The sequence below is a fragment of the Cavia porcellus genome, unplaced genomic scaffold (assembly GCF_034190915.1).
Source record: "Cavia porcellus strain 051 isolate PalLab524CR breed Dunkin Hartley unplaced genomic scaffold, mCavPor4.1 scaffold_5, whole genome shotgun sequence".
NCBI lineage: Eukaryota > Metazoa > Chordata > Mammalia > Rodentia > Caviidae > Cavia > Cavia porcellus.
This window is the reverse complement of record NW_026947488.1, coordinates 33,254,547-33,265,101: the sequence shown is the minus strand read 5'-3', so window position 1 is coordinate 33,265,101 and position 10,555 is coordinate 33,254,547. Positions and strand designations below refer to the sequence as shown.

At 53.8% G+C, this 10,555-nt stretch overlaps 1 protein-coding gene across 1 annotated transcript; it reads right to left on the bottom strand.

Moving 5' to 3' along the window:
• Positions 1-895: 895 nt before the first annotated feature.
• Thbd (thrombomodulin) lies at positions 896-4,260 on the bottom strand. Its single transcript, XM_005008364.4, has one exon. The coding sequence runs from the start codon at positions 4,161-4,163 to the stop codon at positions 2,430-2,432; it is 1,734 nt and encodes a 577-aa protein (XP_005008421.3). The 5' UTR covers positions 4,164-4,260; the 3' UTR covers positions 896-2,429.
• Positions 4,261-10,555: the final 6,295 nt, after the last annotated feature.

The window sequence follows — 10,555 nt, the reverse complement described above, 5'->3', positions numbered from 1 at the left end:
AACCACCACATGTGAGGCTAGGGTCAAGCAGGGGTGCCTGTGATGTGAGCCCTGCACAGTGCTTGCCAGGGAGACCCCAGGCTTTTGCTCCTAGGGCCAAAGGAGTGAGGCGTGGCTACAACATCCCAAACAACTGGGGTCCAACAGTCCCTGCTGATGCTCCTTGAGGTCCCACTGCAGTAGAGGCACCAACTGTCTCCCCCAGCTCCCAGCACCACAGATCTGCCTCTATCAGCCCTGTCCCTGGATTCTTCCTTCACGTGGACCTGCGGACTCCTAGTCAATACATCACTTGCTTCTGGTCTCTACCACTCGTCTCTCCTCCCACAGCATCTGCTCAGGTGGACACTGAGGGTCTGGCCTCTTCCAGGTGCACAAATGCATTTGAAGATTTTGCTAAGCTTTTTCCTCCTGGCCCACTTTGTGGAAACATTCCAAACTCTGCCTGTGAAAGTCAGCCATCTCCATCTGGGTGAAGGGTCAAGAAACCCGAGTCCTGACACCAGGGAGAAGGATGGCTCAATACTGCAAGATGCCTCGAGTCTGGAGGCAGTTGCTGCATGGTGAACCCCAGAAACAGCCCAGAAGGACCACGCCTCCTGTGCATCCCAGTAAATGGCCTAGGATGTACTTGGGAACACGTAGATACAAGTCTGCATGATTGAAGTTGTCATGGTTATGGAAAGACAAACATTTGCCTACCCAGAGATAACAGGAACTCCCTCTCCACTGAAAACCATCTCCTCCAGGAAGATACACAACTCAGAGACAGTGCCTGGAGCTCTGACCCTGTGTCAGGGGCAGCGATACAGAGCAGCCCGCGGCACAGGGCTCCAGTTCAGCTCAGGAGCTCTGCCAGAAGACACAGAGGAGGCAGAGGCAAGGTGAACCCATGTGTGAGCACATTGTAATCTGTTTATTTTGTACAAAAGACATCATAAGTAAGGGTTTTGCCTGTGTTCTAGTTTACCTCCAATAAATAATATGTACAAATGTGCTGAGTTTACAACACAGCAGAGGAAAACCTTTGCCTTACAAAGACACACTTTCTTACATGATACAGTTTTTCCATTCACTGGAGTGTGAGTCATGCCCAGCTTACTCCAACCAAGGCCCTTCTGCACGCAGTGTGGCGGAGTCCAGTGCTGTGTACCTAATCTTTTCTACCAGAGAACAAAACTATACCATGAAAATTCCTCAGTTTCTTGAGAATTGAGGGCCTGGATGGGCCCACTACTTACTACTGACCCATGTATAATGTTTTCCAGAAAGCTGGAAATTCTCTAGAACGGTTGTCCTCAAGTGACTGCACAGAGGAGCCCCTGCACTTCTAGTGAGCTGGACAGGGTGGAGCCCAGGGTTCTCCCCATCTCTCTTGCTTTCCCGGGGGCTCCGAGCCTGACCAGGGACCACATGTGGTTGGCCAGGGCTAGAAGGTCCCTCCAAAGCAGGAGATGTTCTTCAAGGCTGCTGTAAGAAAGGCTCTGATTGCCCATCCTCTGGGCCCCCTTCCCAGATCCAAGTCTCCTGGAAAATGGGGGGCTTTCATTCTGGAGCACAAGTGAGCAAATAAAATGAGCAGCTGAGAGTCCGACTGGCCGGAAGCAGGCAGCTCAAAATCTTCTGGGCCCCGCTCCTGGGGCTGCTTCTCTCTCAACCTGGAGCAAGCATTGGAATGTTTCAGCACTGCCAAAACTTATCGGTAATGAAGGAACTGCATACAACACTTAACAATCACTTTCTCTTCATCCAAATCAAAGTGAGTCTAAAACTCAGACTCACTGTTTGAAAAATAAAACAATTCTACAGGTTTAATTTCTATGACAGTCCAGCAATGTTAATTTAATGGGTCACCTATTAAACTCAGTTAAAACTATTTTGCTCTCAAAGCCTGAAATTTCAAGATAAATAAATTAGCAAAGCTAGGGGAAACGAAAATATGCAACTGGTTTTGTTTTTAGTGTTTCTGTTTCTGCCTCACATAGCAGTTCTTTCTGGATAGACAGCTTAGAGTCAAGAAGGAGGCTGAATATAGGCAGAGAGACAGCATCTGACACACAGTGTGGTGGGGAGTGCAGTGAGCCTCGGAGACAGACAGGTAAAGAGTGAAAAAAGGAAAGAGGCAAAAAACTAAATATTTTTTAAAAATAAATATCTTATTTGTCACCAGCCCTGCCGGTAGGAGTCTGCCCTGCAAGATAAGGCCCAGTGGCACTCACCCCTCCCACACCCAGGCAGGGTGGGCCACCTGCCAGTCTGTCCTCTGGGCAAATCTGTGCTCTGCCCAGATGTGGCAGCTTCATCCTTTGGGGCTCCCAGGCAGAGGACAGGGAGGGTCTCCACACTCCAGTAGCTAGGGTCCTTCTGAGCAGCCTGGGAGCAAACGGAGGGGGATGCACTGTGGGTGGCACACTGCACATGGTGGGTCCTCAGAACTTCTGCAGAGCCACAGACTTGTCAGGGGATGCACACTTGTACTCCATCTCCTCACGGGCTGCGATCCGCTTCTTGCGCAGGTGGCAAAGGAGTGCCAGAAGCGCCACCACCAGGGACAGGGTAGAAACAGAGGTGCCAATGAGAACAACAGAGTGCGAGGGCCCTGTGGGTGGGGCACTCAGCGTAGGGCCTGGCACTGAGCTGGTGAAGTCCTCCCCAGAACCTTCCTCCTCCCTGATGGCCTCTTCTTTTTTCTCCAGACTTTGTTTGTCTCTAGACAACTGTATGTTGTCGCAGTCCTGGCTCACTTGGCCCTCGAGGGGGGAGCCAGGTCCACAGACACACTCATATGTGCCCAGGAGGTTGTGGCATTCATGTGAACCACAGTGGCCCTGATCACACTCATCAATGTCCACGCACATGCTGCCCTCATCTAGGATGAAGCCTTCAGGGCAGTAGCAGATCTGTGGGGCGTTGGGGTCACAGTCCGCAGGACACTCAGTCTCGTTGCAGAACAGCTCACAGAGGTGCGGTGCCTCCGGCTTGGGCCGGAAACCCTCAGCACAAATGCACTTGTATGTGTCCTGGCCTAGAGGCTGGCACTGGTACTCACAGTCCGACCCGTAGCAGGGGTCCATCAGCTCCACACACTCTCCGTCCACCATCTCGAAGCCTTCATCGCAGAGACATGTGAAGCCCCCGTCAGTGTTGACACAGCGTTGCTGGCACACGCTGGGCACCTGTGCGCAGTCATCCACGTCCTCGCACGAGTGCTGGTCGTCTGCCAGCTTGTAGCCGGTGGCGCACATGCAGGTGTAGGAACCCGGCGCTGTAGGGTCAGGCACGCAGAAGTGAGCACAGAGGCTGTCGCAGGAGGGCCCAGCTGGGGCGACACAGGAGCGCCCATCTGCTTGCAGTTTGGCCTGGTGGGGGCACACACACCTGGGCGTCCCCTCACTCCAGTGGCACTCGTGCTCACAGCCACCCTTCTCCACTGTGCAATCCCAAGCGCCAGGCGCCTCGCGCCCCCAACGCCCCTCCGCAGTCCCAGGCAGCGCCGCACACCTCAGTTGCAGCCCGAGCACCGCCACGGCAGCCGAGCTGCCCACGGGCAGCGCCTGGAAGTCTCCGCCGCGCGCACCGAATGGGGTGCTGTAGGCAACAGAAATGCGGTGCCCAACCGCTTCCACCAAGAGTGGCCTGCAGGAGGCCTCAAAGTGCAGCTCGCACAGGAATCCAGCTGCCTCTGAGTCGCAAGGTTGCGCCTCCCAGGCGGGGTCGCCAGGTCCCATGCCTGCAGCCGAAACGGTGACGCACAGCGGGCCGCAGGGGGGCGCACCGTCGCCGTCGCTGTCGGGCCGCGCCCACCTACTGTAGCTCGTGTGGTTATCGCCTGTCACCCACTGGAAGCCGCGCAGGGCCCCAAGTGGTCCGGGGTCCCCGCAGCCCTGCTGGCGCTGCAAGCCAATCCAGAGGTTCGGGCCCGCACCACCGTCGCCGCTGAGGAGCAGAGAGATGACCTCGGCCGCCACGGAGGAGCGCACGGTCATCAGGTGCCCGCGCAGGCGCTCGCAGACCTGGCTGGCGTTAGCGAAAGTTGTGGGACCGTGGAAGAGCGCGAAGCACTCGCTCTCCACGCACTGGCTGCCGCTGGGCCACGGGTCCGCGGGCACCAGGAGCCCCAGGCCAGCCAGGGCCAGCACGCCGAGGAGCAGCACCCCGAGCATGCCGCGCGGGCCGAGGCGTGCGGGCGGAGGCGGAGCGAAGGGCGCGGCGCGGGCCCGGACGAGACGCAGCTCTGCTCTGCCCAAAGCCTGGCTAGGCCGGCTTATAAACGCGCGGCCCCCTCCCTCCTGGACGTTCGAGAAAAGGAAGGAAGTGCAGTGGGAAGGGCCGGGGCGACGTCCTCAGATCGACGGGTTCCCAGGACGCCTGCACCGCCCTCGCTCCCGTAGCGCCTCGCAGGGTGAGCGCAGTGGATAAGGACCAAGCCCCACCGCCATTGGCAGCGCGAATCCCCCCCCCCCCCCGCAGCCTCTTAGCGCCCCACCCCTTCCATAAATAGTACCCCGATTTCAAGAACCCAGAAAGGGGGCGGGGCCGGGCGGGGCAGCTAGCGACCCAGACCTGTAAGACGCCGGGGCAGGAGCAGGATGGAGACCAAGAGGACACTGGGGGGCGATGCTGTGCAGGCCACGGGTTCTCACTAAGACAGGGTCGCTAGAAAACGGCCCCAGGCCTGGTCAGGGTGCTGCCGGGGAGTCCGTGGAGGGGGCTGAGGATCCCAGGCGCGCCTGACACCAGCACTGCCTCCAGCTCCCGGGTGGGCGCTGCCAAGCCCAGTGCGCCCTGGCGTGGAAGCGGTGCCGGGAGTGTCGCGGCACCGAAGTCCGGCCCGTCGCCGTCCAGCAGCACAGAGGAACTGTGCACCGATTGCCCTGGAGTAGTGGGCTACGAGCCTAGCGGGGGACTCATCGGTACACTGGGGACGTTCCATCTATGAAAAGGCGGTGATCGAGGGGTCCGCCACGGGTGGGCGAGCAGGCAGGACCGGGCAGCGCGTTAGGAGAACTGTCACTTTGGACTTTATCCGCTTATTCACGCGCCAAGAATACGGAGGGCCGAAAGCGACGAACTTTCAAAACTTCCAGTCTGCTCGGCCACAACTACTCCCGGCCAGACGGCAGCAGGCGGCGCTGTTGGACGCCGGACCAGGCTGCGAGCCGAGGGCGCAGACAGGGATGGGGGCTCGGGGACCCTGGCTCCGGGGCGCCAAGGGCGCGGGCCTCCCGTTCCTAACTGCAGCTGCCAAGCCTGGCGGAGCCCCCGCTAGCAGCCCGGCTGCCCAGGGAGGAGGCTTGGGCGGTGCCGTAAAGCACCCCCCCCCAAGTGGAACCCTTCCTGGTAAGGAGACGCGAGGCCCAAAAGCACTGCGGCGCCCCAGGCGGGGTGCGTGCGGGAGGGTTAGGTGGCTATGCCTGTTGAGCCCCCAGCCCGAGCTCGAAGAGTGCCCACAACCAAGTCTCGTCCACGCGGGAAGACGGGAGTTGGAGGCCTTCCAGGCTGCCCACTACCGCCGGTTCGACTCCTGCGTGGTCTCCTTGCGTCCGGAGCCGAGGCGGTGGGGCTGTGCGAGAGCCCGCGGAGAGCTCTGGAGGGCAGAGCCGCCTAGGACGCAGGCCAGACGCACCCGAGCAGGGAGCAGTTGTTGCATGCAGCTGGAGGGAAGCGGGGGGCCTAGCGTAGAGACCCCAGGGACGATTGGCCCTGACTACCCTGTGGAGGGCCTCAGCACTTGCCTCTGGCCTGACCCCCTGAAAGGTCCTTCCTAGCCTTTCTCTTCCGCCTGTTTCCTGTCCGGCCATCTCTTACCCATGTCTGAAACTACCTTTCTCAGTTGAGTCTCCCCAATCTCCGCCCCTGTGGGGCCCTGCTTCCAGGGAGTGCCCCCTCCACTGAGGGGCAGCCCCTGGCTCTGTGTGGGCGACTCCACCTCCCCCTGATCAGCCACCCCCTACCCACCTCCCATGGGCGCACCAGCTGCCCTCCTATCCTGTCCTGACTCTGACCCCAGGGGTTTCTCTTTGGCCCTGGATTTCATCAGTCTCACCCCTCCCCACCCCGTCCCATTCCCCTAGGCAGACCATGCCCTGCCTCTGTCCCTTACTCTTCTCTGCTCTCACCCTGCCAAGGCCCATGTGGGCCCTCTGATATCCCCTGCTGCCCAGCCCCCATGGGAGAAGCCCAGCTCCATCCCCTCCCCTCCCTTAAGTGCTTATCCATGCCTGTTCCCTAGGGCCACACACAGGGCTGCCTACACCCCACTCCTGCAGCCTCAATGACCACATCATTCCGGCCACAGAGACTTCCTGGCAAGGGAGGCCCTGCTCATCCTATCTCCAGTTCTTCCCCCTGCCATGAAGCCCTGGTCTCCACCAGCCTCAGCCTCTCTCCTCTAGCAGATCCTTGTTGACAAGCTGCCTTCAGCTGAGTGTTTCCAAGTCACAAAGCCAGAGCTGATAGTTTTGAACTTTCACAGATAAAACTTCCCATCACCTCCTCAGCGCTTGCCACCCCTACCTGCCTAAGAGGTCGTGCTGTGCATGCTGCTGTCTCAGCGACTCTCAGGATCTAGCTTACTGGGAGCAAGGCAGAGAGCTGTGCACTGTGCTCTCTAGTGCCCTCCACCTTACAGCACCCTGCGGCAGCGATGGTGCCAGGAGCTGATGGAGCTCGGTGCGGATGTGTTTTCCAGAGCATTCTCTTTGCCACCCTGTGAAGCCCAGGTTAAGAGACTTCAGGGCCCCAGAAATAATTAAGAGTGTAGGCTTTACAGGATGTGGTGATGCACCCCTGTAATCCCAGCACTTAGGAGGATGAGGCAGGAAAATTGCTGCAAGTTTGAAACCAACTGGGCTACAAAGTAAGTTCAGTGCCAGCCTGAACTGCATAGTGAAACCCTGTCTCAAAAAAAAAAAAAAAAAAAAAAAAGGTGGGCTTTGCAGCTACCTGGCTGAAACTGAGTCTCAGCGGCACCACTTACAAGTTGCTGTTATTGTTGTTTTTAAGATTTAATAAGTTGTCTGGCCTCTCTGTGCCTCAGTTTTCTCAGCTGTGTGATAGAAATTGTAACAAAGCACTCATTACTATAGACTGATTTATGCATGGAAAGCATTTAGGACAGTAAACTCTCAACAGATTTTAGTTAAACAGAAAGCACACATTCCCTAGAATTTGAATTCAGCTGCTGGTGGTTTGCACACCCAGTATGGTTCCCGACTCACTGTTGGGTCAAATTTGATCCAACCAAGTATTTTCACTAGTTGCTATAAGCAATTGCTGAAAACCTCCAGGACCAAGGAGTGGCAGGGGAAATTGGAGAACCAGGGCAGTGTGTCTTTGCTGGGTTCCCATCCCCAAGCTTCACATATGGATTTTCTCACTTCCCAGATGACAGCCAGGGACAATGAGTGACTCCCCAGGACACACGCTAGTGAGCAGTGGAACTGGCACTCGCCAGTCTGCCTTTGTGACAGAGCTGGTGGGAGCACATCTGAGCCCCAAAGTAGCCACATATCAGGTAATCTGGCTGAGTTCCTCAAGTCTCTGATTCTCCCTTTCACCCTGCTTCCTCGTGGAGATGTTATGCCTATTGCACGGGGTTGCCTGAAACTTGAGCAGGAGCTACACATACAGCACTGTTAATACAAAGGTGAGTTGCAAGTATAGATTTCCCTCCTAGCCAGAAGCCTCAGTGCCTCAGATCCATCCAGCCAGGCTAGATTTCTAGCAGAGTTCCTGTACCATCCTGGGAAGACCTTGGCCCCACCACCTGGGCGTTACGTGGCCTCTGGTACTGAAAGTGCCCAGGCACTGTCAAAAGAGACCTGAGGAAGCATCCACAGGCAGGAGATTCTGCACCGTCCCCTGCATAAGAGCATAATGATACAGAGGTGTGGCCCTGAGGGTTAGGCTTGTGCAGCTACGTACAGTATGTGAATCCAGGTTGTGAAGATAAGTACCAACGGAGCAAATATCCTTCAATAAGCAACTGCATCTCCGTATAGCAAAGCAAATATTTTACTAAACTCTGGCACTCACTCAAGCTTTCTTCAAGAAACAGGGTGAACGTGTATGGAAAGACTTTCCTAGTCCTCATTGCCATTCAGAAAGTTTGTAATCCTATGAAATCCTATGAATCTTGGAATTCCAATAAATTAATTCTAACCTACCACTTCTGGTGCAACCCATGGTAAGAATAAAGACACTAAGACATATTTATAGTTATGGGGAGCCAAGGGGTCCTAAGTCTGGTCAGAATTAAGGTTCATTGGAACAAAGACCTTGACCCAGGTCTCAATTTGGATTTTATTAACTCATGAAGAAGGGAGAGGCTGGAGGATGAATGTCTGTGAGAAAGGCGGGAAGTATGTGAGTACTGTGAGCTGGGCTAGCTAGGTGGCTTGACACCACCTCTGCAATATGCAGAGGGAAGGGTACATAAAAAGACCAATGTGCATAACATGATTGAGGTGGGTTGGAGTTTTGGGGTTGGTGCTTCTGCTCTGATGTGTAAACTTTTCCACCCTGGGGAGTCATAGCCTCTGATCTCAAGGCAGATTCCAGACTAAACAGAAGGGGTAAAACCAGAGATTCCTTAGGAGAAAATATCACTATAAATCTTTGTGTCCTGAGACTAAGCAATAACTTTTTAGATATGACACTGAGAGCACAAGTAAAACTTGGACATTACTGGTTAAAAACTTTCACACTTCAAAGGAAGCAGATATCCACAGAGTGGGAGGATGGGCAAAAACACATAATGTAACAGAAAAGGAATTTATAATATCTAAGAAACCATTAAAAACAATAAGACAACTAGCCCAATTAAAGTATGGGCAAGGGACCTGAAAAGACATTTTTCTAATAAGGGGACAGGTGCTTAGTATCATTGGTCATCAGAAAAATGCAAAGCAAAACCACAGTGAGCCTTTCAGGGGTCATCTTGGATCCCAACTGTAAGAAAACCCCAGATAACCACCCCACTGGGCTGGACATTGCGATCTGTGCATGTGTGCACACAGTGAGCCACATTTGTACCCCAGCCCTCTAGCAATCAGTCCTCCCTTTCTGGCTAATTAATGAATGCATCAGCTCTAACATGTGGAATAAAAAATGAAACCGTTCATCTTGAAGCATTAGTAAAACGGGAAAAAGGAGCAAATACGTGCCATCAAACAAACACTTCCTTATGATTATTTAAATCACAGATCCCTAAACCAGGCCTGGTGACACATATCTGTAATCCTACTTGGGAGGCTGAGGCAGGAGGATCATTCATTGTGAATTCGAGACCAGCCTGGGCTACAAAGTGAGCTCAAAAGCAGGCTAAATGACATAGGAAGACCCTATCTCAAAAAGACAAAAACAAACCCACCACAACTGTAAATCACAGTTCCCAGAGCCTTCACTTACCTGCCCTCATTTCAGATGTAGGCTGACATGGCAGTATTTTGAGGTCAGCAGCACCGTAATATGAATGCATAAAATGCCTGCGATTTCCAATCATCTGGGCTTCTCCTAAGTGCTGCTGGTATTTGCCTTTTCTTTTCTGTTTTTCTTCCCCAGAAGAGAAGAGTATGCTGAGGAAGAAATGAGTGAAAATAGAGACGCAATAGTTCGTTCAAGTTGATGAAAACCTTGAATTAATAGTCACGAAATGTAAAAGAACATAGAAAGTTCTGTCAGCCAAGCAGAAGCCTCTATTTTTATTTTAGCCTTTGTTTTTCACAACAGATTATATTTTAATTGAAAGCACAGTGCACGTTTGGAAACTGCACCGTTGCCCTCAGACATCGGGCTCCGAGACGGCGCTCACCAACCAAGAGGAGACTGTGCCACCCCAGACCCAGTGCCATCTCCCACAGGATAAGCTCCAGGTGCCCCTGAAGACCAGAAGCAGCACAGACAAATGGAAAGCAGACCAGGAGGGCTGTGATACCAGAACTGAACTTTTCATGAAAAACTGTAGCTTCTGGATACAAGAGGTATTCAAGCACTTTTTTTTTCTCCATTCCTAGAAAAATTCGTAAGGACCTTAAAAGACACTGAGGTAGTATCCCACATCCTGCCTTGGCCTTCTCCCTGAATACTGCAGCCCCCCACACCCCAACCCCAGGATCCGCTGTTAGAGGACCATGCTGCCCACTTCAAACACATGTAAATTGTAAAGAGGCCACACTTATTCCATTTTGTCCCAGACACATCCAGTTGACAGTGTCCTGGTGGAAAGTGCAAGTCTTAAAACGTTCACACACGCACAAAAGGTAAAAACATGAGGTCCCGTCAGGACAAGAAATTATCTAAGCATGAGCAATTTGAGTTTCTTTGTTCTTTATCTCAATAAAAGCTGCTTGCTTACACTGGCTGGACATCAGTCATTTTGCTTACCCTCTTGTTGCATGCGTCCCTTGATTTTTCCCTTTGCTTGCAGAACCCCTACATCTGGCACCCAAACAGACCTGACAACAGAAATGTCTGCTGTGGAGGGTAACTTGCCCTCGCTGTGTTCTCGGGGTGGAACACAGCTCCCAACACATCAGAATTCCCTGTCTGAAGT